This window comes from Maniola jurtina, chromosome 3 (assembly GCF_905333055.1).
Source record: "Maniola jurtina chromosome 3, ilManJurt1.1, whole genome shotgun sequence".
NCBI classification, from domain to species: Eukaryota; Metazoa; Arthropoda; class Insecta; order Lepidoptera; family Nymphalidae; genus Maniola; species Maniola jurtina.
In genome coordinates, this window is record NC_060031.1 from 13,952,947 (window position 1) to 13,975,297 (window position 22,351).

A 22,351-nucleotide genomic window follows, 5' to 3' on the forward strand; every position below is an offset into this window, starting at 1 on the left:
ACTTTTAAACGGCTGAACCAATTTTTTTGGATTATAGCTAAGAACACTCTCGATCAAGCCACCATTCAAAAAAAAAAAACTAAATTAAAATCGGTTCATTCGTTTAGGCGCTACGATGCCACAGACAGATACACAGATACACAGATACACAGACACACAGACACACAGACACACAGATACACACGTCAAACTTATAACACCCCTCTTTTTGGGTCGGGGGTTAAAAACAAAGAGTTTCAGAGTTTTGATACACTCCTAATTTTCTTAGGATTGTTTAATAAATAATTGAAAATTCATTGCTTTACTCATTTTATGTCAATTTGTAGGTTGGGTCATGTTGGCATAACATGCTCATACTGAGAAAACCTGAACACAAGTCTATCGCTACGAATATCAAAATCAGAAACATAACTTTGTAACAAAACCTAGCATTACGTTATCGCGGCGTGGAAATTGTAATGACATCAGGAATCGTGACAGAACGTATTGTAATACACTTCGTGACACCGCTGACAAAAATAATGAACCCGAAACGGTGTAAACTGAAAACGATACCGATCGTAATTCGCATGTCGACTTGGAATCAGCATATGAACGACACGACAAAGGGCTTGCATAACTTGGTGACACCGACTAACATGCTCAAGAAATGCGCCAAATCGTGCATGCAACTTTTTGGATTAAGAACAATCGACACTTGAGTTTCAATAACTACTTTACCCACAGAATAAACAACGCCATTTTGTCAGTTAAATTGTGATTCTACACTATAATGATGAAAATAATGAACCCGAAACGGTGTATACTGAAAACGATACCGATCGTAATTCGCATGTCGACTTGGAATCGGCATATGAGCGACACGACAAAGGGCTTGCATAACTTGGTGACACCGACTAACATGCTCAAGAAATGCGCCAAATCGTGCATGCAACTTTTTGGATAAAGAACAATCGACGCTTTTGTTTCAATAACTACTTTACCCACAGAATAAACAACGCCATTTTGTCAGTTAAATTGTGATTCTACACTATAATGATGAAAATAATGAACCCGAAACGGTGTATACTGAAAACGATACCGATCGTAATTCGCATGTCGACTCGGAGTCGGCATATGAGCGACACGACAAAGGGCTTGCATAACTTGGTGACACCGACTAACATGCTCAAGAAATGCGCCAAATCGTGCATGCAACTTTTTGGATTAAGAACAATCGACACTTAAGTTTCAATAACTACTTTACCCACAGAATAAACAACGCCATTTTGTCAGTTAAATTGTGATTCTACACTATAATGATGAAAATAATGAACCCGAAACGGTGTATACTGAAAACGATACCGATCGTAATTCGCATGTCGACTTGGAATCAGCATATGAACGACACGACAAAGGGCTTGCATAACTTGGTGACACCGACTAACATGCTCTAGAAATGCCACAAATCGTGCATGCAACTTTTTGGATAAAGAACAATCGACGCTTTTGTTTCAATAACTACTTTACCCACAGAATGAATTAGGCCATTTTTTCAATTAAATTGTGACAGTACACTAGTGATGAAAATTTTCAGGTCGAAGGACATTTCTCAATATTGTATATAGGCAAAATATATCAAGTTTTAAAGATAGAGAATGGTCTCATTTTATTTAATGTGAATAGCCGCTCTAACCTTTGTAGTGTAAATCTCCTTGATTCCGACTAGTACTAACATTTGCATAGCAAAGCAGCCACGCGACCTATTAGAACGAGGTGTCAGTTGAAACTTTAATGACTTCATGGAAAGCGAAAGAGCTAGCAAAAAGCCCCTTGATTATAAAATCGATGGAAACCTTGGAATGTATTTCTAACGAGTTAAAAAAGATATAGTATTCATTTGTAACCTGCTATAGTTTAACCCATCACCGGCCCACTACTGAGAACGGGTCTCTTCTCAAAATGAGAAAGGTTTAGGCTATAGTCTACCACGCTGGCTAATGCGGATTGGCAGACTTCACACACCTTCGAGATCATTTTGGAAAACTCTCAGTCTCAGGCATGCAGGTTTCCTCACGATGCTTTCTCCCCTCCTCATCGTTAAAACTTATTATTTTTCAATGGTTAAAACGCACGTACCTAACTCTGAAAATGAAGAGTTGCGTGTCCGGTATCTAACCTCGGATCTCCCGATTGTTAAGCAGTTATTATCAAAAAAAAGTGCCAATAATTGAAATACAAACGTAAAATAATAATCGAATGAATTGATTGATTCTGACAATAAATCAACTTACTAACCTGCATTTAATTTTAACAAACCATTGAGCATTTTGGCAACGAAAGTGTATATAATTTTGTTCGTGATTCTCACAAATTGTTATAGTTTTGATTTAATCATAGTTTGATGGTAATTTAATGTGTAAAGATGGCGCTGGCATACAGGTCACGTATAAAATTCCCTTTAAAATATCAGATTTAAAAAAACCCGGTATAATGATCAGATAACACCAGAAAACTTATCGTATTATGTTAGTGGGGCAAACAAGTTCTTAATTCGATTCCTAAAGGAGTTGCGAAATTAGTGGGCGTAGTGGCAATTACATAAAAGGAAAACCAGATTAACTGATCCATTAAGCCTTAATAGTTAAGGCTCTCTTAAGTCTACTCTATTCTATTAACTTCATAAAGTTCTCGCGTCTCTCTAACTGCGTCGTATTTCGTTTACGGCAGTTTATTTTGTTTACAGCAGAACCAAAAAAAAAAATTAAGCGCAACCAAGGCGCACAAAATATAAGTGCAAGGGTTATTTTCACCGACACTTTTTGATATCCATCATCTCATCTTTTGCAATTATTTATCGAAGTAAATAATACTAATATTAGATAGTTAATATGCGTGTGTAATAATTTAATGATACCTATTAATTTATTAACCAGCAACCAAACGTGCATAATGATTACAAAACTTTAATGTACGCACTGTCAAAATCATTATAACTCTATTGTAACTTGATTACACGAATAGCCAACAAAACATGACAGGCAATTAAAAACATACTAACTATAATTACAATGCAGTGCTTGAATATTAAATTTTGATCGATCTGACACCAGATTATAATGTCGCCTTGAACCGATTCCTTTGGCGTTCCAATAGTTGTTGGGTATTGCAAAATTGAAACCGCTCGCTAGTGATTCGTCTCGATCAACGAGCAATGTTCCTCTGGAAGGGGAGGTGTTATATACAACGTTTTTCTTTGTCAAAGTACTGGACCATTACGTCAAAAGATGTAATATCATCAAAATTGGGTAATTTTTTTGTGTTTTCTGTTTTCTATGTGTCGCATTGTTTCTGATTTCATTGCATTTACTAACATCAATATATTACAAAGTTTTAATTGTAGATATTTTTCATTGTAGCGACAAATTAACTAGTCAATAGTGAGTATGCTACATATTTTTCATTTTCATTTCACAAAAAATGTAAAAATCCTTACTAAGTGCACTGAGTTTAGCAACAAGGGAATGGTTTAAACACCAAATTATTTTAGATCTAAATGAGTCTAAATTCTAATTTGTTCGTAAAATTCGTTGAAATTCTAGGACTTATGTATTGGAAGGAAAATCACTATGTCCTCTCTTCTGTGTACGCGTGTTGCTTGATTCGCATCGATGTAGCTATTCCGCTACCGATTTGTGTCGGTAATTCAATTACAGAAACACATGTAAATGTCATAGCGCAATGAAACTTGCTAGATAGGCGATAGTCGACAATTTCAAGTGCTCTTGCGTAAAGTTAGAGTGGCCATACACGGGCAGTTCGAAGCAGTCGTGACCCCTTTAAGCAGCGACTGCCTATTACAATCTTAGTACACGAGTAGTTGACAATGTGGCTAACTTTGTTGTACAGACACAACCTTTAACCTAAACTAATTTGACAGGTTAAATCTCTGGTGGGAGGCTTCGGCCATGGCTAGTTACGACCCTACCGTCAAAGCCGTGCCGCCAGTGTGTTGTAATTTAGCGTTCCAGCACAAAACCGCATAGAAACCAAAGGGGTATGGATTTAATCAAAACTGCCATACCCCTTTCATGTTAGCCCGCTTCTATCTTAGACTGCATCATCACTTACCACCAGGGGAAATTGCAGTCAAAGGTTATGTAGTATCTGAATAAAAAAAAACTAGTACTTTTTTTTATTTGTACCAGAAAGTTGTAACAATTTAAATAAAAAGAAAGAAAAAGTGTACTATTTTTTCATAGGGATTTAGACCTGTCATTTTAGTTTAAAGATTGTGTACAACATAATGATCCATAATACTGCTCAAGCAGTTGACAATTACTGCTCAAGCATCCCGTGTAAGGCCGCCCTTACTCTCAGTTCTTCAGTATGTTGGCTAATCGCATTATTTACTCGCACGCTTTTCTTATTTCGATTTATGTTTACATTACGGTTAGGTAACGGCTGTATCATTTTATCTTGTGTTTGTTTTATTATGACTTTATCTTAATTGTCTATTGTTTTGTGTGTGTGTGTTTTTTTTTAATTTACTGTGTTTTTAGGTCAATTGTTGTTTGTTCTTGAAACACCAATATTTGAACCCAATAGAAAAATGTGAGGTTCTTTATTCCACCATAACTTCGATTTGGATGTATGGGGTATCGTTAGAATCCTTACATCATCCTAAGTGACACTATGAATTTTTTGGAAAAAAAATATCAACACGCGACGGCCGCGGCTGTGTGGCGTGTTTTCAAATATGAAAATTTTACTTTTTAGTTCGTTTTTTGGCAGGCTGGTCGTGCTTTTTAATTTTTTTATTACGATTTGTTAAATGATAGTAGGTAACTTTTAATGAATCACTTGTACCTAATGTATTTTTCCTCTCTTTACAGGTAAGGCGAAGTTTCTGGAAGCGTGCGTCAACATGGGTTTGTCTACAATAGCGTCGATTCTGATGTTTTTCTCTAAATATGGAGTATCTGCATCTTTATCTTTTTAATATTGCTAAAAAAGGCCTGAAAATGAATCTTACATTTAAAGACTACATTTTAGTGCACTCTACAAAACCATAGGCTCACGACTGCCTAGGCAGTCAAGATGTTGGGCAGTTCTAAATTAAATTAGGTTTGCCTGTCTTTGCGCCATTGTCACCTTTTCTTATTACATTGGTAGGAAAAGATACGAATACTCTAAAATTTAGTTACGCTCAGAATCGATACCAATATATGTTATTAAAATCAGACGTATAACCTTGTTAAGTATTCCGGAGGGCGCTGGCAATTCATCAGTATGCGCCCGCGCACTCACGGAGGATTTGACGGGTGAATCAAGTCACAACCGTTTTCTTCGTAGTTGGCTCACGTGACGTCACGATTTCGATGTCGCACGCGCTCGCGACAAGTAGTTAAATCGACTATGAAAACTGTTTATGGATTTTTAGGATCGTGGTCTATTATGATGATAATATAGTTTGTACTTTCTAACATTTTTTTTTTTTTTATAAAATTTACTGAGACCCGGTCTTCAGGCTGCGTCCACTAGTCCTCCCACTGCCACTTCAACGTGTTAGCCTTGAGAAAGAGCTAGGTGCGTCGGTCTCACTAGTTCTTTGGCGAATTACTTTGATTCTCACTATTTCGCTTAAAGACTTAAGCCCGCTTGGTGTCTTTGGTTTAGCTACTCTATTGATTTAGAAGTCGTAGTTTATTGGTACGAATACATAGTTACAATCGTGTTCTAGCGACACGGCTAATCCTCAGCTAAACTCGTACCTTGTAAGACGAGACAGCTATATTTTAAGCGATACTTACTAACGACTTAATGGAATGTGCAATAAAACTTAATCTAGTAGTAGAGAATCTCCATAGTCCCGGTCAGTCCCGGTCAAACAAAACGCACGACGGCAGCGACGTGGCTCAATCGAGAGGCTTCGAGCTCGTAAATCGGATATAAAATACTTACTGAATTTTTGTTATGGCCAACCGAACCCAACCAGTGGTATACTAACTTGACGATTCGAAAACACTTAAATAAAACGGTTTTTTTTAAATAAAAGACTCCATTCTATAATTTATTAAAGTAGTTATTACTAAACTGGGCGCGAGTGATTTGTTGATGTCCATTGTGGACTTCCTTCCTTCATCTTTATCTTCATCAGATTTACTTATGTGATGATATCGTTCTGACTAATTATCCCTTAAAAATTGGTTCTGTTTTCCCAGCTCTACCATCATAAAACATATGCGTCGAATTGCGAACTTCCTTCTTTGTAATCTGGGTCAAATCGATCGCGCAACGACGCGTGAAGAGAAATAACGCAGTTTCCAAGTCTGCCATGTACTCATCAGACTCTTATCAAACCAATCAGGCACTTGATAAAATTATCATGTCACCTCTCAAAAATACGACTCGTCAACTAAGCATGACAATCATATTTATACAGTGAAGTTATAACTACGACATTCGCTCAGTTACATTGGCGTTCGTGCCGTCACGCGTCGTGTCTGTCAGAGCCTTATGCTTAGCTGCTTACAATGTAAACACTGGCAATAACCCTGCTCATTAGTTTTATTATTAGTCGTAACTTCCATATTCCGGTTAGGTTGTAAAAAACGAAGGTGGACATAATAATATTTTGTCTCGCTATGATGTTACAAAAGAAAACGTGTTTCGAAACACTTTTCTCACTAGCTTTGCCCCGCGGCTTCTTCAGTGTATCGTTCCAATGTATATGGATAAATCCCTTCATCATCTTCTCAACCCATGGGTCTCCTCTCAGTATGACAAAGATTTAGGCCATAGTCTAGCACACTGGCTAAATCCGGATTAGCAGACTTAACGTACCATTGTTCAGTACATTACGGAAAACTTAATTACTTAAAACGCACATAGCTCCTAAAAGTTCGAAGTGCCCACAAGTGTAGTAGAAGTGTAGTGCGTACATATATAAATATGTATCCCTATCCTAAACTTTGTTTGGAGATCGAACCAGAAATCTTCGAATTATAAAGCTAAAAGTACACCTTTGCACGAGAGAGGTCAACATAGATAAGGAGACAACAAATTTTGATTTCGCACAACGTAATCAATAACTCGATAATGCAGACATCGGCTATAAAATACTGTTGAAATGGACATGAATTATACCTTCTGTAAGCTTAGCTCGAGTTTGCACATTTCGACAACGTTGATCGAATTCGAATATCGAAATACTATAACATCACATAAGATGGTGCTACACTTTGACGTGGTGAACAGTAAATATAAACGGTTGTTTAAACGACGGTTGGGCTGATTACGGTTATCCAAGCGTTGATTATGTAGCTTCTGATGAACTTCACCCTCAATAGTACTCTGACAACGTAACGCAAAGGCGACTCGTCCGCAAATATCAAGGTCGTTGCCTTAATATATGTATTTACGCTGTGGTTACAGTGTATTGATACTCGAAATCTTTCAACGTTGTCGAGATGGGCAAACTCATCGTAAGCCTGCTGTTCTTTTGTCTCTCAGTTCGAGCATTATTCATTAAGATGTATCGGCACTGACGCTAGATGATTCAGTGCAAATAATCAAACGTGCACTTTGATGAATGCTGCGGCTTGGAAAGAGGACGACTGCATTAATTCAACGTCCATGACTCATAAATTCATAATGCAACATACAATGTTTCTATTCTCAGTAAAATCGGTGGTAGATTCACTACAAACAGACAGGTTTCGTATAATATTGGTACCTACCTTCAATAAAAGAGTGGATAGCCATCTTTCTGGGCAGGCGCGTCCGCCTAGGCTGCGTCATCTCCTGTTTGATGTGATTGCGATCAAGCGCAAGCTTTATAGAAAAAAAAAAAGGGTTGACGTTTAAAAAGAACTTGTAAAGATAGCCTATTTCTGCTAGAACTACCGTAATTTGCGAACCAGAAAGAGCTTATAGAATAAAAAGTTTGTGCAGAACAAAACTTTCTTGTGTGCTCCTTCTTGGAACATACGTTAATAAATATCGCATAGAGAAGAGCATAACAAACTACGCAATCTATGGCAACATTCATCATGCCTTTGCATTCAATCGTCGACATTGACTTGAAAGGGACGGAGCAATCCACTAGACTCAGAGAGATTTTATTAAGCGACAGATAGGAAAAAGCAACCGTCATACTCATGGCTCATGAGCTATGTAAAAGAGACCATTCGGCTACTATTACATCCGTCCAAGCCCGTTTAACTTATCAATTTTATTTTATACTTAAGTATTAAAGTCAACCTTATTAAAACATGTAGTCAAAATGAAAATGTGCCTTACTCTACTTACTACTACTAAAACTTACACCTGTAATTTTTACTCACGTAAGTGCCTTACGTAATTAATTGACAGCTTTACAAAGGTATTGTACTGTTTGGAGTGTTTACATTAGTAAAGTTGTAACTACTCTACCTATTTACGTGAGTAAAACTTATAGGTTTATTCGCGGCGTTAGAATAACGCGTGATTCGTAAATGATGTTAAACTTGAAAGAAATTGTACCTACAAAGTGCCACGATTACAGATAACAAGTGCTTACGACATAATAAAACTAGGGCTTTGAAAAGATCGCACTAAAGGGCTATGATAGAATATAGAAAAGCATCTCTATCATTTAGCTGTTCTTTCATGTCTGTTACCAGGCTTTATGGCCAATCGGTCGAACAACCGGAGCATTTAGTTCCTGCCATCGTTTACTACAATCGCTAGATCGCGGTAAGTGCTATGGCAGCGCTATGATAGAATACAGAAAAGCTTCTCTATCACCTGGCTGTTCGTTGATGTCTATTACCAGGCTTTATGGCCAATCGATCGAACAACTGGAGCATTTAGTTCCTGCCATCGTTTACTACAATCGCTAGATCGCAGTATAGCGCTATGACAGCGCTATGATAGAATACAGAAAAGCCTCTCTATCATTTGGCTGTTCGTTGATGTCTGTTACCAGGCTTTATGGCCAATCGGTCAAACAACCGGAGCATTTAGTTCCTGCCATCGTTTACGACAATCGCAAGCCAATCGCCATTGTGTCGCAGCCACGCTGGCCGCTTACATTGTTGAACAATAGAGATGCCGATTGCGAAGCCGCAGACCGGCTTCGTTTTATTGGCTATGGTTCCTTCCACGAGTGTTAATAACGCTTATTTAGTATTGGAATGCGACATCGATAAAGTGACTTGAACATTCTAACTGATATTCGCCACTTCGCCGTGGCTTCGCGATATTTTTTTTTCAATCCCGTTGGATTTTCTCGAAATGCTTTCTTGATGGTCTACGTTACAGAGTACCATACTAGGTTGTCTGTGCAAAATATCAAGTTTCTAAACCAAACCGTTTTAGATTTACCTTTAAAATTTATTATGTCAATGAGTTTCACCTTTATGGGTACTTAGACTATGAGTTAACTTAGACTATGACTTCGTCCGCGTGGCACAAATTTCAAACCCCTATTTTACTCCTCTAGGGGTTGAATTTTTAGAAATCCTTTCTTTGCGGATGTCTATGTCATATTATCAGGCCCAGCCCAAACCGTCCAGTAGTTTGAGCTATGCGTTGTAAGACCAGTTAGTCAGTCAGCTTTTCGTCTTATATTATTTAGTTAGATGAAGATATTGGTTAAAGGTAACAGCGACTCTACCGCTGGTCTAGAAACGTACCAATACGTAATGTTTCACAGTTCGAGTTACACATCCGTGGTCGCAGCTGTAAACGGACACTGTAACGCGATAGTCGACCAACTCTCTCCTGCAGATGGAATGGAAATGCAGAGCGGAACGCTTCCTAGTGTGTTCTGCCTCGAGCTTGTACAGGGTGTTCAGTAAAATGCTCATCGTGAGTTGGTAACTGTGTTGCCTGCGCTTATAGACTAAGCAGCCAACGCAGATTCTAGGCGCGTGGCCGATGGACACCCAAGTCTCGCTTTCGCTGTCGTACAATTGGCGAATCGAACGAATCGGAAGAGTATAAGCAGTAAATTGCTAATCATGAGTTGGTAACTGTGTTGTTTAGGCTCTTATAAACTGAGCAGCGGAGCCAACGCGAATTCTAGGCGCGTGGTCGATGGACACCCAAGTCTCACCTTCGCTGTTGTAGAATTAGCGAAGCGAGCGAATCGGTGGGATATAGAAAGGGGGTTTTCGACAAAGACTTGTGAAGTTGTTTCAGTCGTACTAAGCTTCGGTCAGTTACCAAAACTTGCCGAGAAAAATAATACGGATTTCAAAATTTAGACGTGGGTCGTTACGTCATTTTTAAGAAACGTAACGAAATCAGTGACTTGGTCGGCGTCACCTGTTTCGAAACTAGTGATTTTTGTAACTAGTTTTGTAATTTTTTTTCAGCTTCTGTGATTGTTTACATTAACCTCCACCAACTATACCGTTACACACGAAACGAAAATAGCTTAAATCACTATCTTTGTTTGTAGTTATAGGTACAGTTATATCAATAAATTAACTTCCCTTCATACTTTATTCAGGCTTAGGACTGACTGCATTAAATGTATTTATGGTTGATTAGTGTTTAATAGGAAACTTGTAGGAAACTATGATTTTATAAAATTATTAATGCAGGCGTATTTAGAAGTTGATTTGATTGTATATACAATGATCATTTATATTTACAATTTATTTACAATTTTGATATATTTACAGTTTATTTACACTTTTTCAACGTTTTCACTGTCTGTTTTGGCACTTTTATTTATACACTTTGTTTGTTTGTTTGGCTATTTACACACAGTTTTTAAGTTTTATAATATTACAAGTACAGTACACATTTACATTTTTTCTACACATTTAGTAGTTTTATTATTCTGTTTATTATTTATGTATAAACGAGTTTATGACTCTATCAAAAATCTTTTTGGATCTAGATTAACATTTAAATAAGTTAATTGGGCAACTTTGTATGTCTTCAATTGTGTGCGGCGGTTATTAATCGTGAGACCTGTCTTACTAAATATCCTCTCGCACGGAACTGACGTTGCCATTATGTTGCCATACTTGCGTAGAAGAATGGCAAGGTTGGGATAAATGTGCTGTTTAAGTTGCCACCATTGCAATGGACAGTTAAATTTCCCATTTTCATTGAACGTGGGTAATATGTCCTCTTTTAAATAGGAGTCCACTTCTTTGATGGCACACGACAAAGGTGTGCCTACTTGCTGCTGCTGCGTCCCAACAATATTGTTTAAAATCGTCCATGGTGAAAATTTATCCCTTACTGGGACGGATGCAGAGGTTGAAGTCGATTGTTGTGGTTGTTTTTCTCCATGTCGTCGCCTAATATCCGTTGCCAGTATTTCCTCCAGCACTTTCTTTGCTTTTGCTGCCTCACTTGTGTCTGAGAATACATTGGTTTTGTACCTTGGGTCTAATAATGTACATATCGAGAACGTGCCACTTCTCTCAACACCTTCAAATCTTTTATCCAAGCCTGTCCGAAGTACTGTAATTATATTATTTGTTGTAACAGTAAAGCCTTCCAGGAGCAGTTGGTCACAGGATTCCTTAAGACAGCGTGTCATGACTATAATGGTACTGGCTGTCATATAATCTTCACCACTCATAGCTTTCGTAGCTTCGTCAAAAGGTTTTAAAACCTTGCACAGTTCGTGAAATACTGTCCATTCCTCGAGAGTTAAAATTGGTAAATCTTTTTTAAGAACTGCAACAGTGGCACATATTTGATTTTCCAGTTCTACAAATCGCTGTAACATAGCAAATGTAGAGTTCCACCGGGTTGGTACTTCCTGTATCAAGCGCTTTGGTGTCACGTCCGGCTTTTCCTGTGATTGCGCTTTTAATAATTTTTCTAGCGCTGCTGTACTTGTTTTAAAATGACGGACTATAGTTTTAACTTTGTCCAAAGAAGCTTGGACTGAATTCAAGGCATCTTGCACTATTAAGTTCAACGTATGGCCATAGCAACCATAATGCTTCCACCCTATATCAGCTATGGCTTTTTTGACGTTGGGTGCGTTGTCACTAACAATAAAATTTATTTTATTTGTTAAATTCCACTCGTTGGTCGTTTCGAGCAATGCAGCTTGAATATTCGTACTGCTGTGCGTATCTTTAAACTCTGCACATTTTAGTAAAAATGTTTTAAGAACAAGATCTTTTGTTAGATAGTGCCCTGTAACAGCAATGTAAGCATCATTGACCCGAGACGTCCATAAGTCTGTTGTTAGAGATAGAAATTCAATATTGTTTATTTCTTCTTTTTTTCGTAAAACTGTTTGGTCGTATAATGTAGGAATTAGAATATTAGAGACAGTTTTTCGCGATGGTAAGTCGTATCCAGGTATGTGTCGGGCAAATTTTTTAAAAGCACGTTCCTCTACTAAAGAGAAAGGGTGATAACTATCTATAAATAAATCGGCAAGGTCATTGTCAATTTGTCTTTTTTTAGTCAGTGTTACTTTTTTTTTGCTAATTCCGTACCTATCAATGAGCTGTTGCGCAGCGCGGTATATGGGTATGGTACTTGCAGCAGTGGACGTAGAAGCTGAGGCAGCATCGGAGCTGGACGACGAGGGCTGAGGTTGCACATCGTCTGCGGGTTCCTGCCCACGACTTTGTTCTGGGGTCCTTGCCGTTGATTGCGCGGTACAAAGGCTTGTATACGCATTGAGGTGTTTTCGCCTCAGATGTGTTTTCAAATTCGCAGTTGAAGTTTTGAAGCTATAAACTTCACCACAACTGTTGCATTTCGCTTTTTTTTCGTTATCCAGTTTTTGAAAAAACTCCCACAAAGCACTAGAATTCAATCGAAACATTTTTATTTAGGTATAGTTTACTTAGAGACAATCCACAATTCCACACTAATTATATTTACATAATATCCTAACTATATTTACATAACATCAAAGAAACTTTACATTAAATTTACAAAAAAAGCACCAAAATAACATTTATTAATTTTTAGAAGAAAGTACTCAAAAAAATACAAGTCCAACGACGAACTAAAACCATAAATTTACGAAGCGAAAAATCATAGGTCTATGACTAAGGCCTCCTACGCACTGGCGACCATAGACGCGGCCAGGCCGCCGCGGCTATGGTCGCCGGTGCGTAGGCAAGCGCGACATGTGGACGGCCGAAAAATTTGCAGTCGACTTCCAAGGATGTGTCAAGATGGACGTGCAGAAGATAATCACGCTAACTGTGCTTGTGTATTTACTACGAAAACGAAAACGGAAGATTTCACGTAAAAGACAGTTTTGGGTGCATCCATTACTTTGCGAGAGAAAGACTAAAGGATTATATTATACTTATTTTTTGGATTTAAAAATGTATGAGAAGAGATTCTTTAATTACATGAGAATGTCAACGAATACTTTTAACCTGTTACTGGATACAATAAAACCAAAAATTACTGGAACTGGTAACAACTATCGGAAATGCATTCCAGCAGAAGAAAAATTAGTAATAACAATAAGGTAAGCTTTTTCTTTTTTAAATACAGAATGTTTAAAAAATACGTGATATATTTTAAAGGATGTTTCGGAATGGAGTATTGTGTACAGGAAAAATAAAAATAATGTGATAGGGCCTTTTTTTTTACTTAAACTGCTAAACGGATTTTTTGTAAATTTGAATTATACAAGACTTGATTCTGAATCACCCTAAACCACCACTGTTGCGTTTTTCACAACAACCTGTATAATTCATTGACCAAGGTTTTGCCACTTTAAAAAATTTATGAACTATTGTTCAGTAGTATTCTACTTTACGACTTTGAAAAGGAGAGGAAAAGGGCTTGCTTATAACATGTTTTTAAATATTAAAAAACTGAAGTAGATAATCAAATTATTTGTATTTTCATAACTTAAAAAATGGCAATTGTGAACAATTAATCATTCAAATTGGGAAATAGGTCTATCATTTCTGAATTTTGAGAAATATCAGAATAATGAGTATGAGTATCGCTGTAATTTGAATCATCTGATATCCTGTTGGTAGTAGAATAACCTGAATAACTCGGTCGATGCGGGTCATATTCTTGGTCGTTAAGAGTATTGAAATTACTTGAATAGTTTATGCGCGCTGTTGTAGGTGTACAGTTCGGTTGGTATTTTTCTATAATTTCCATGATTTCCATTTTCGCTTTGGTCTTCATTGCAGCAGGGATTGTTTGAAATCTTTCGAGGAGGGATAAAAGAAACAATCTGTCACAATTTGAATCATTCTGTGTAGTCGCTATGGTCTTATGCAGAACTGAAATTAGAGGGTCTGTATCGGATTCTTCGTTTGGTATTTTTTTCTTCCTTTTTGTTCTAAGCGACTTTGATGCAGACTGTTGAGTCTCAAGATCAGAAGATCTTGCACTTTCATTTTCTTGACTTGCCTCTTCGAGACTATTTTCTGTTGCGTTTGTGTCCAGCACTGATTTCAAAAACAGTAATTGGTTGAAATAGGTGTATTGTGATTTACGTTTTGCAGCAGAACCACTTTTGACATCTTTAAGACGGCGCAGCTCTCTTGTGAAACAGTCTCTAAGGTTTTTCCATCTTTTTTGGAGAGTAATGCCTGTAAATCAATAAATAAATGTAGTACATATTACAAAACTAATATTATGTTTATTAATGTGAATTTTATTTTCAGGTATTTGGCTACTGGGTGTTCTTTATCTCATATAAGTCATGAATACCGTATAGGGCTTCCTACAGTATCGGAAATAGTATTTGATGTTTGTGAAGCAATATGGGAGATATTAAAACCAATTGTGATGCCACAATTGACCAGAGATAAGTGGATTCAAACGGCTGAAGGTTTTCAAAAATACGCCCAATTTCCTAATTGCATCGGAGCCATCGACGGCAAGCACATTAGAGTTATCAAACCACAACATTCGGGATCTCTTTATTACAATTACAAGAATTATTTTTCAATCGTGTTACTTGCAATATGTGATGTAAATTATAAATTTCTTTACGTAGATATTGGAGCATACGGCAAATGCAGTGATTCGTCAATTTACAAAGACTCTGTATTTTATCATAGGCTCTTAAATAATGATCTCGATATTCCGAGCAATAACCCCATCAAAGAAAATGGCCAATCAATGCCGTTCGTTTTAGTGGGTGATGAGGCGTTTTCACTATCGGAACATATGATGCGACCGTATGCTGGGAGAAACTTGAATAATGTAAAGACTAATTTTAATTATCGACTATCCCGTGCCCGCCGCTATATTGAATGTACATTTGGAATATTAGCCAATAAATGGCAGATTCTTCACCGACCCCTAAACGTCAAGAAAGAATTTGCAGTTGTGATTATAAAAGCTCTATGTGTGCTTCATAATTTTGTGCGAGAAAGAGACGGATATGATTTCAAGGACACGTTAACTGTACCAGAGGCTTTATTAGAAATACCTGCATGTTTACCTAATAGAGCAAATAGAACATCAACCGAATATCGAGATATATTCGCAAACTACTTCAGTACCGATGGTCGCTTGCCCTGGCACAATTTGTAAATATATGGGTGCTCGCCGCGAGCCGCCATTGCGCGCCGTAAACAAAATGGCGTCGAACGCACATGCGGTATGAGTAATCTTTTTAAAAAGTTATTCCAATCATTACGAAAACCTGGGAAATTTTAGCAAATAATTGTCAAAACTCATGTGCAAAGCGAAAAATAGTAGAAATAAAATAGTTATACTTTTGACAATTACCTATTTGCTAAAATTTCTTAGATTTTGAATGAACGGAACAACTTTAAAAAAAAATCACTCATGTCACATATACGTGTCGAATGCTACTACAGCACCTGCTGCGTTTATTGTAGTTCATCGCATTATTAATTTACTTAGGCATAATAAAATAAAATACTAACCAAGTTCTGCCTTTTCTTTATCTTCCATGGATTCACCGCCAAATATATCGACCACTTCAAGCCACAACTGCCGCTTAACATCTTTATTGGAGTAATCATTTGATGCTAAATCCCATAAACCTCTTCTATTTTCAACTTCAATTATGAACCTTTCCGTGTCGAAATTGGCCATTGTAAAATAATCACTCTGTAGCTAGCTACACGTCTGGTCGCCGCGGCCGATGCGGTAGCACTGATGAATTTTAATACAGAAGTGATGTTCTCGACGGCCACGATTGGTCGCTGGTCGCGTGGCATCAAATTGGACGCCGCGGCCAACGGTGGCCGCTGGTCGCTGGCCGCTAAGTGCGTAGGGGCTATAGCGATTGCCATATAAAGTCCAGAATTCACTGGCCGCCGCGGCCAGGTCGCGGCGACCATGGTCGCCAGTGCGTAGGAGGCCGAAAACAAACTAAGTTCTTTTATTTTACTTTTCAACAAATTGACGCTCGCTTCCTGGAATCGCAAGCCGTTGAAATTATTTACAAACAGAGATCACTTATTTTATTGTATTTGTCTAATGTCTATAGTCTTACGTATGAAAATTAAACGTACTTAAACTAGTACTGTTACGCTGTTTTGTTTTTTGTTGTATGCCACGGCATGTGCGCGTTCGGATTACTTCGGATTTTCGTGTCACCCGCTCTCGCTTACTCGGAAATCTGATCTGCTATCTCGCTCGACCGGCCGGTAGGCGCGATGCGAAAGAAATGTAACGCATTTACAAAATTACTACTCGAAAGAGAAACTAGTGATTCGGTTATATGCCGCGTATTCATATTATTGTGCGCGTGGTCACTCATGACCCAACCATCCCAGTAACGCATTTACAAAAATCACTACTTTTAATTTGAAGCGAAACTAGTGACTCGGTTACATGCCGCGTAACTAGTTAATGTATCTAGTGACGTGAAATAACGCCCACGTCTATTTCAAATAAAAATAAGTTCTTAAAAAATGTGAAATATCTACTGATTCTTCAAGATCTTTTTCTTCTTAAAATTTCTAATCTAAACTCGTCTTACAGCTCACTAATAGTAACCGGAATGCTATTTTCTGGGCAACCTGTATAACGTACTTTTATTTCTATTGTGTTCGCTATTCGCTTGCATCGCAGTTCAGAGGGCAGTCGCCATTGCGGCGCCCTCTCACAATGCGAGCGAGAGTAGGGTACTCTCTACTCCGTATAGCTTCCGCAGATCGTTATCACGCCCTCTAATCGAGTTCAACTTGTTTTGTTTACGTCCTAACTTCCGAGTTACACGACACGATGTTATTACCCCATTAAAATCCTTTCTTTTTTTTAGCTACTCGTATTTTTAACCCCCGACCCAAAAAGAGGGGTGTTATAAGTTTGACGTGTGTATCTGTGTATCTGTCTGTGGCATCGTAGCGCCTAAACGAATGAACCGATTTTAATTTAGTTTTTTTTGTTTGAAAGGTGGCTTGATCGAGAGTGTTCTTAGCTATAATCCAAAAAAATTGGTTCAGCCGTTTAATAGTTATCAGCTCTTTTCTAGTTTTCTTGTAGAAAAGAAGTTTAGATAACCCTTAGGTTCATAATATTCAAGTGTCAATTGACAAATGTCAAGCTGTCAAGATGGACGTTGCCTAGATATACATAATTATTTATTTGAAAATGATGTTTTGGAAAACTCAGATACTTTGGATCGTAGGCGCGGAATAGTCAAAGAAAATCGGTTCAGCCGTTTGAAAGTTATCAGCTCTTTTCTAGTTACTGTAACCTTCACTGGTCGGGGGTGTTGAAAATTTTTAATTTACACTTGTACGATTAGCACTTACGACTGCCTTGTCCGTGTGAGACAATAATTTATAATCTACTAGCTGATGCCCGCGGCTTCGTCCGCGTGGATATAGGTTTTTTAAAATCCCGTGGGAACTCTTTGATTTTCTGGGATAAAAATAGGCTATATAGTATATATGCTATCTATCTCCATTCCAAATTTCAGCCAAATCCGTCTAGTAGTTTTTGCCCGAAGGAGTTACAAACATACACACATACATTCGCTTTTATGATATTAGTGTGATAAATTAAATAAGAACGGCGAGTCGTTAACACGTCGGTTTTCTATTCAAGAGGTCGGGGGTTAGATCCCAAGCACGCACCTTTGATTTTCCGGGATTATGTGCGTTATAAGCTATAAATATCACTTGCTTAAACGTTGACGGAAAACATCGTGAGGAAAACCTGCATGAGAGTCCCCATAATGTTCTCAAAGGTGTGTAAAGTCTGCCAACCCGCACTTGGTCAGCGTGGCGGGCTATGACCTAAATCCTTTTCATTCTGAGAGAAGAGGAGTTGCAGGGAGCCACTGGATTCAGGCAGCTCAAGACTGTGGCGTGTGGAAATCCCTACGATGTCCAGCTGTCTACATCTATCGGGTGACGATGACGATAATGATGAATAACATTACATTATTACGAGTATTTACGTGCAATTGTCTAATATTTGAATAGTGTTGCCAGTGTTGCCACTGATATAAATTTTATTATGGTCACGCTAGACAATGAAATAATACAATTTTTATCATTATTATCTTAACGTGTGGTAAAGCCACCTACTTACTGACTGTTTAGTTGTTTGCGTATTGTGTCCCCATATTTGGGTTGTTAAACAAGCATTTTGCAACAAGAGCCAACACGAGACACGTATCTGTCGTGGGTGACCATCACCTCGATTGTATCTGTTGTTTTTAGAAAAAGTGGTCAAGTGTGAGTCGGACTGGACTGGAGGGGTTCCGTACTTTTAAATTAAGGCACTTACGTTATGGTGGCCATTTTTATATCTCTTATTTTTTGTTATATTATACTATAGCTGCAATAGAAATACACACTATGTCAAAATTTCATCTTTCTATCTATTACGGTTCATGAGATAAAGCCAGAAAGACAGACGGATGGACAGCGGAGGCGTGGTAATAAGGTCTTGTTGGCACCCTCAAATACGGAACCCTAAAAATAAAACGGATGTCACGTTCGTTGGAGGAGGATTCGCAATATTGCGTCTACTTCTACTAAATCAGATGAAACGATTTGAATTTCTGGTTTTGGTTTGAGGATGATAACATTTTATTATGTTGTTTTTCCAACTAAATTGCGCACGATGTCTACAAGTATTGTGGTAGAGAAAAAGGTATACTTGCCCACTAACTGGATAACAGTTTGTATTTATGTTTTTTTTGCTGTTTTCCTGGGCTATTAAGATTTTTCTCTCGCGGTAGAGTAGCCTACATCACTCTCCAAAAGTCTCAAGAAGGATCATTTCATCGGTGTAAAGGACAGAAACATTTTTGCAAACACACGGACTTTTGAAGTGATAGATGGTGCCCACAACTTCGTTCACTTGGATCTAGGTTTTTATAAACCCAGAGGGGACTCGTTGATTTTCTGAAATAAATAAAATATATGGTATTCCTTAAAAATAGGTAGTAGGTTCCGTAAAAATCACGTAGGAACTCTTTGGGGATAAAAAGTAGCCAATATCGGTCTTCGGGATGCAAGTTTTACCAATGTACTACAAAATCGATATAGCTGATGGACCATAAAAAGATGGATAACAGATGATAAAACATAATAGAGAAAAAGTAATAAGAGGTTTGCTAGACTTACATACTTTCGCATTTATAATATTAGTATGGATTATGACTTGTTTTATTAACCCCCGACCCAAAAAGAGGGGAGTTATAAGTTTGACGTGTGTATCTGTGTATCTGTGTGTCTGTGTATCTGTGTATCTGTGTATCTGTCTGTGGCATCGTAGCGCCTAAACGAATGAACCGATTTTAATTTACTTTTTTTTGTTTGAAAGGTGGCTTGATCGAGAGTGTTCTTAGCTATAATCCAAAAAAAATGGTTCAGCCGTTTAAGAGTTATCAGCTCTTTTCTAGTTTTCTTGTAGAAAAGAAGGTTAGATATCCGTTAGGTTCATAATATTATGTCAATTGACAAATGTCAAGCTGTCAAGATGGACGTTGCCTAGATACATAATTATTTATTTGAAAATGATGTTTTGGAAAACTCAAATACTTTGTCGGGGGTGTTATAAATTTTTAATTTACACTTGTTATATTATTATGGGAGTGTCAAGAATCCGATGTGGCGGTTGCCACACTCTCAGGCGCAAGCAACAATCAACTTCCTAGGCTGACTTCGTAGCCTTCTATTAACCTTCAGAAATGGTATCTAGATGGTATCTATCTGGTTGCAGATGCCCAACTCCACCAAGCGTTCGAATTCGTTCGGATCCATGAGACTCCCATAATATGAATAGATCCGCACTCTATATTACAAGATGAATGCAGTTGCAATATTCATCTGGCTCGTTGCTAAGATTCCGTGATATTTCAAGTCGGGAGCGCCCGCAGCGGTCTTGCATTGCATTAAAAGCACCGACCACCCTGACAGGGTCTGTTACGTTTTCAAATTGCACAGCTATTTATCGGAGACCCTTTCCTACAGACCTATATAGAAACTGACGTCCGTGATTTACGTAAACTAATCAGATGCAATGGTAGAAAATTTGCTTTGCTAGTTAACGGTGTAAGGACTGCTGTTGCTTGGTTTAAGTTACAAAGAAGTAATAACAGTACACTTTGACATGTTTTCTTGTTAACGGCGTAAAATCCTCAGTCGTCTACTACCTAATGGCTAGAATAATAATTTTGCAATGCAATAAATTCACTCAACAAGTAAAATTGCGAGGATCCTAATAATCTATCAATCTATAACAATCTATATCTTCTTATAATAAAACTGTAACTGTTTCTGTACATTTAACTAAACCGACATACTTGACTTGCTACGTACAAAATGGTAAAATGTTATACATTTTCGGAAAAGTCTATAGCCGGAACAATTCTCAGGAATTTCAGCGTAAATTGTAACCCAATGTGAATTCATTCATAGATCCTAATTTTAAACAGTTCGTAGTATTGGATAGTCGCCAATAAACGCGTTTACAAGAAATACTATGTTATCATAGCAATGCCAGAAATATACTGTTGTATTTAGAAATAGAAAATACTATTTTTACTTCACGGATATTTTTAGTGCCGAAAACATTGTTAACAAAGTCATTATCAAGATCGTAACAATTTTGAGGGACAATATGTAACCAGAAGTGAATAACAAAATATGTGCACCCGCATATATTATATGTATATCTGTCGATATACCTACAGATAACTACTACAGAATTATTTTAAATTCATCCAAATCACCCTTACTTGGGTCAATATACCTACTCATAGCAGTAATTGAGTAATTAATAAAATAATAGAAGTTTATTGAAAGCAAGAAAGGTTAATGTAGGTGCGCTAAATATTTTAAGTAAAATACAAAAAAAATGTAAACCACTACTGCATGGTTTCTATACTATTTTTTTTTTCTAAATAGGGCGAAATCCTCACGGATGTCAACAGTCTATTGACATGCCCGACTTCACTGAGGCGTCTAGAGCTGAAACCTTGCAATAGCGATTCACACAATAGTCAGAGTCTGTTGGCATCACCACTCGCACTAAGCATACATCGACTTTGTTCAGACTTTACTTAGACTTAAAACTGATGCAGCTGATTAGACCACTGAGACAGCACTGATAATAAGTAAAATAATTATCCTAAAGAAGCAGTATATATTGAAAATATGGTGGACAAATACAAGAGAATTGTTAAGATTTCTCAATATTGGAGGCTATGCTCTAGTTACGAAACGCGCAGACTTATATTAGCTATTCAAATGGAGGAAAACAATGCCCTCGGTTAGAGAGGTCAGACAGCTCCATGCCAGTATCCGACACTTTAGAATAATCACAATAGCTACCGCACAGATTACTAGTTGAAAGTAATAGTCAGAGATTACTAAAGGAAAACAACAGATGAAAGGTTTTATTTAGTAAGGGAATAAATAAAGGTTTGAACAAACAAGCAAACAAAGAGACAAAGGAAGGAAGGAAGGAAGAGTGTGGTGGCATTCACTAGTGGCTGAACCCTTAAAAAAGTCTAACAATATAAAATTTTAGGCCATCTTTGCACAACCATCGGAACTAATCCAATTCGTTATCCGGCAATACCAATATAGCAAATTAGTCCACGGCCTTGTAATTGTATTCTAATGGCGAATGTAATATTCCATTGTGCGCGTGCGCACACCTTCACCCACCGAGGACACACACTTAGGGTTACCAGATGACATAATTTTTCGTGATTGTCCAGAGTTTTAGCCAACTGCCAGTATTTGGAGCGGTATCAGCATACCAAAATTTAAAATTTGTGAGGGGTTTTTGCAGATCTTTCTAGCGAGAGGTGAATGATGTGGTTATGAAAGGTCCCAGGTTCGATTTTCTGTAGGGGTAATTTGGGAATTTTAAATATCTGAATTGTCTCTGGTTTCGTCTGATGGGAGACTTTGCCCTGGGTAAGTATCGGCGCGGCAGTGTACTCACT

The 22,351-nt window shown here is 37.7% G+C and overlaps 3 protein-coding genes across 3 annotated transcripts in view; 2 read left to right on the top strand and 1 right to left on the bottom strand.

Moving 5' to 3' along the window:
• LOC123881009 (serine/threonine-protein kinase 17A) overlaps window positions 1–22,351 on the top strand; it is a 303,828-nt gene that overhangs the window by 94,800 nt on the left and 186,677 nt on the right. The gene's annotated exons all lie outside the window — the stretch shown is intronic.
• On the top strand, window positions 13,095–15,851 carry LOC123881010 (protein ALP1-like). The gene is made up of 2 exons (XM_045929525.1): window positions 13,095–13,447; window positions 14,613–15,851. Exons 1-2 carry the CDS (start codon window positions 13,095–13,097, stop codon window positions 15,487–15,489), a joined length of 1,230 nt encoding a protein of 409 aa, XP_045785481.1. The 3' UTR covers window positions 15,490–15,851.
• LOC123881013 lies at window positions 13,806–16,816 on the bottom strand. The gene is made up of 2 exons (XM_045929527.1): window positions 15,849–16,816; window positions 13,806–14,537 (listed from the first exon to the last, which is right to left on the bottom strand). Exons 1-2 carry the CDS (start codon window positions 16,018–16,020, stop codon window positions 13,861–13,863), a joined length of 849 nt encoding a protein of 282 aa, XP_045785483.1. The 5' UTR covers window positions 16,021–16,816; the 3' UTR covers window positions 13,806–13,860.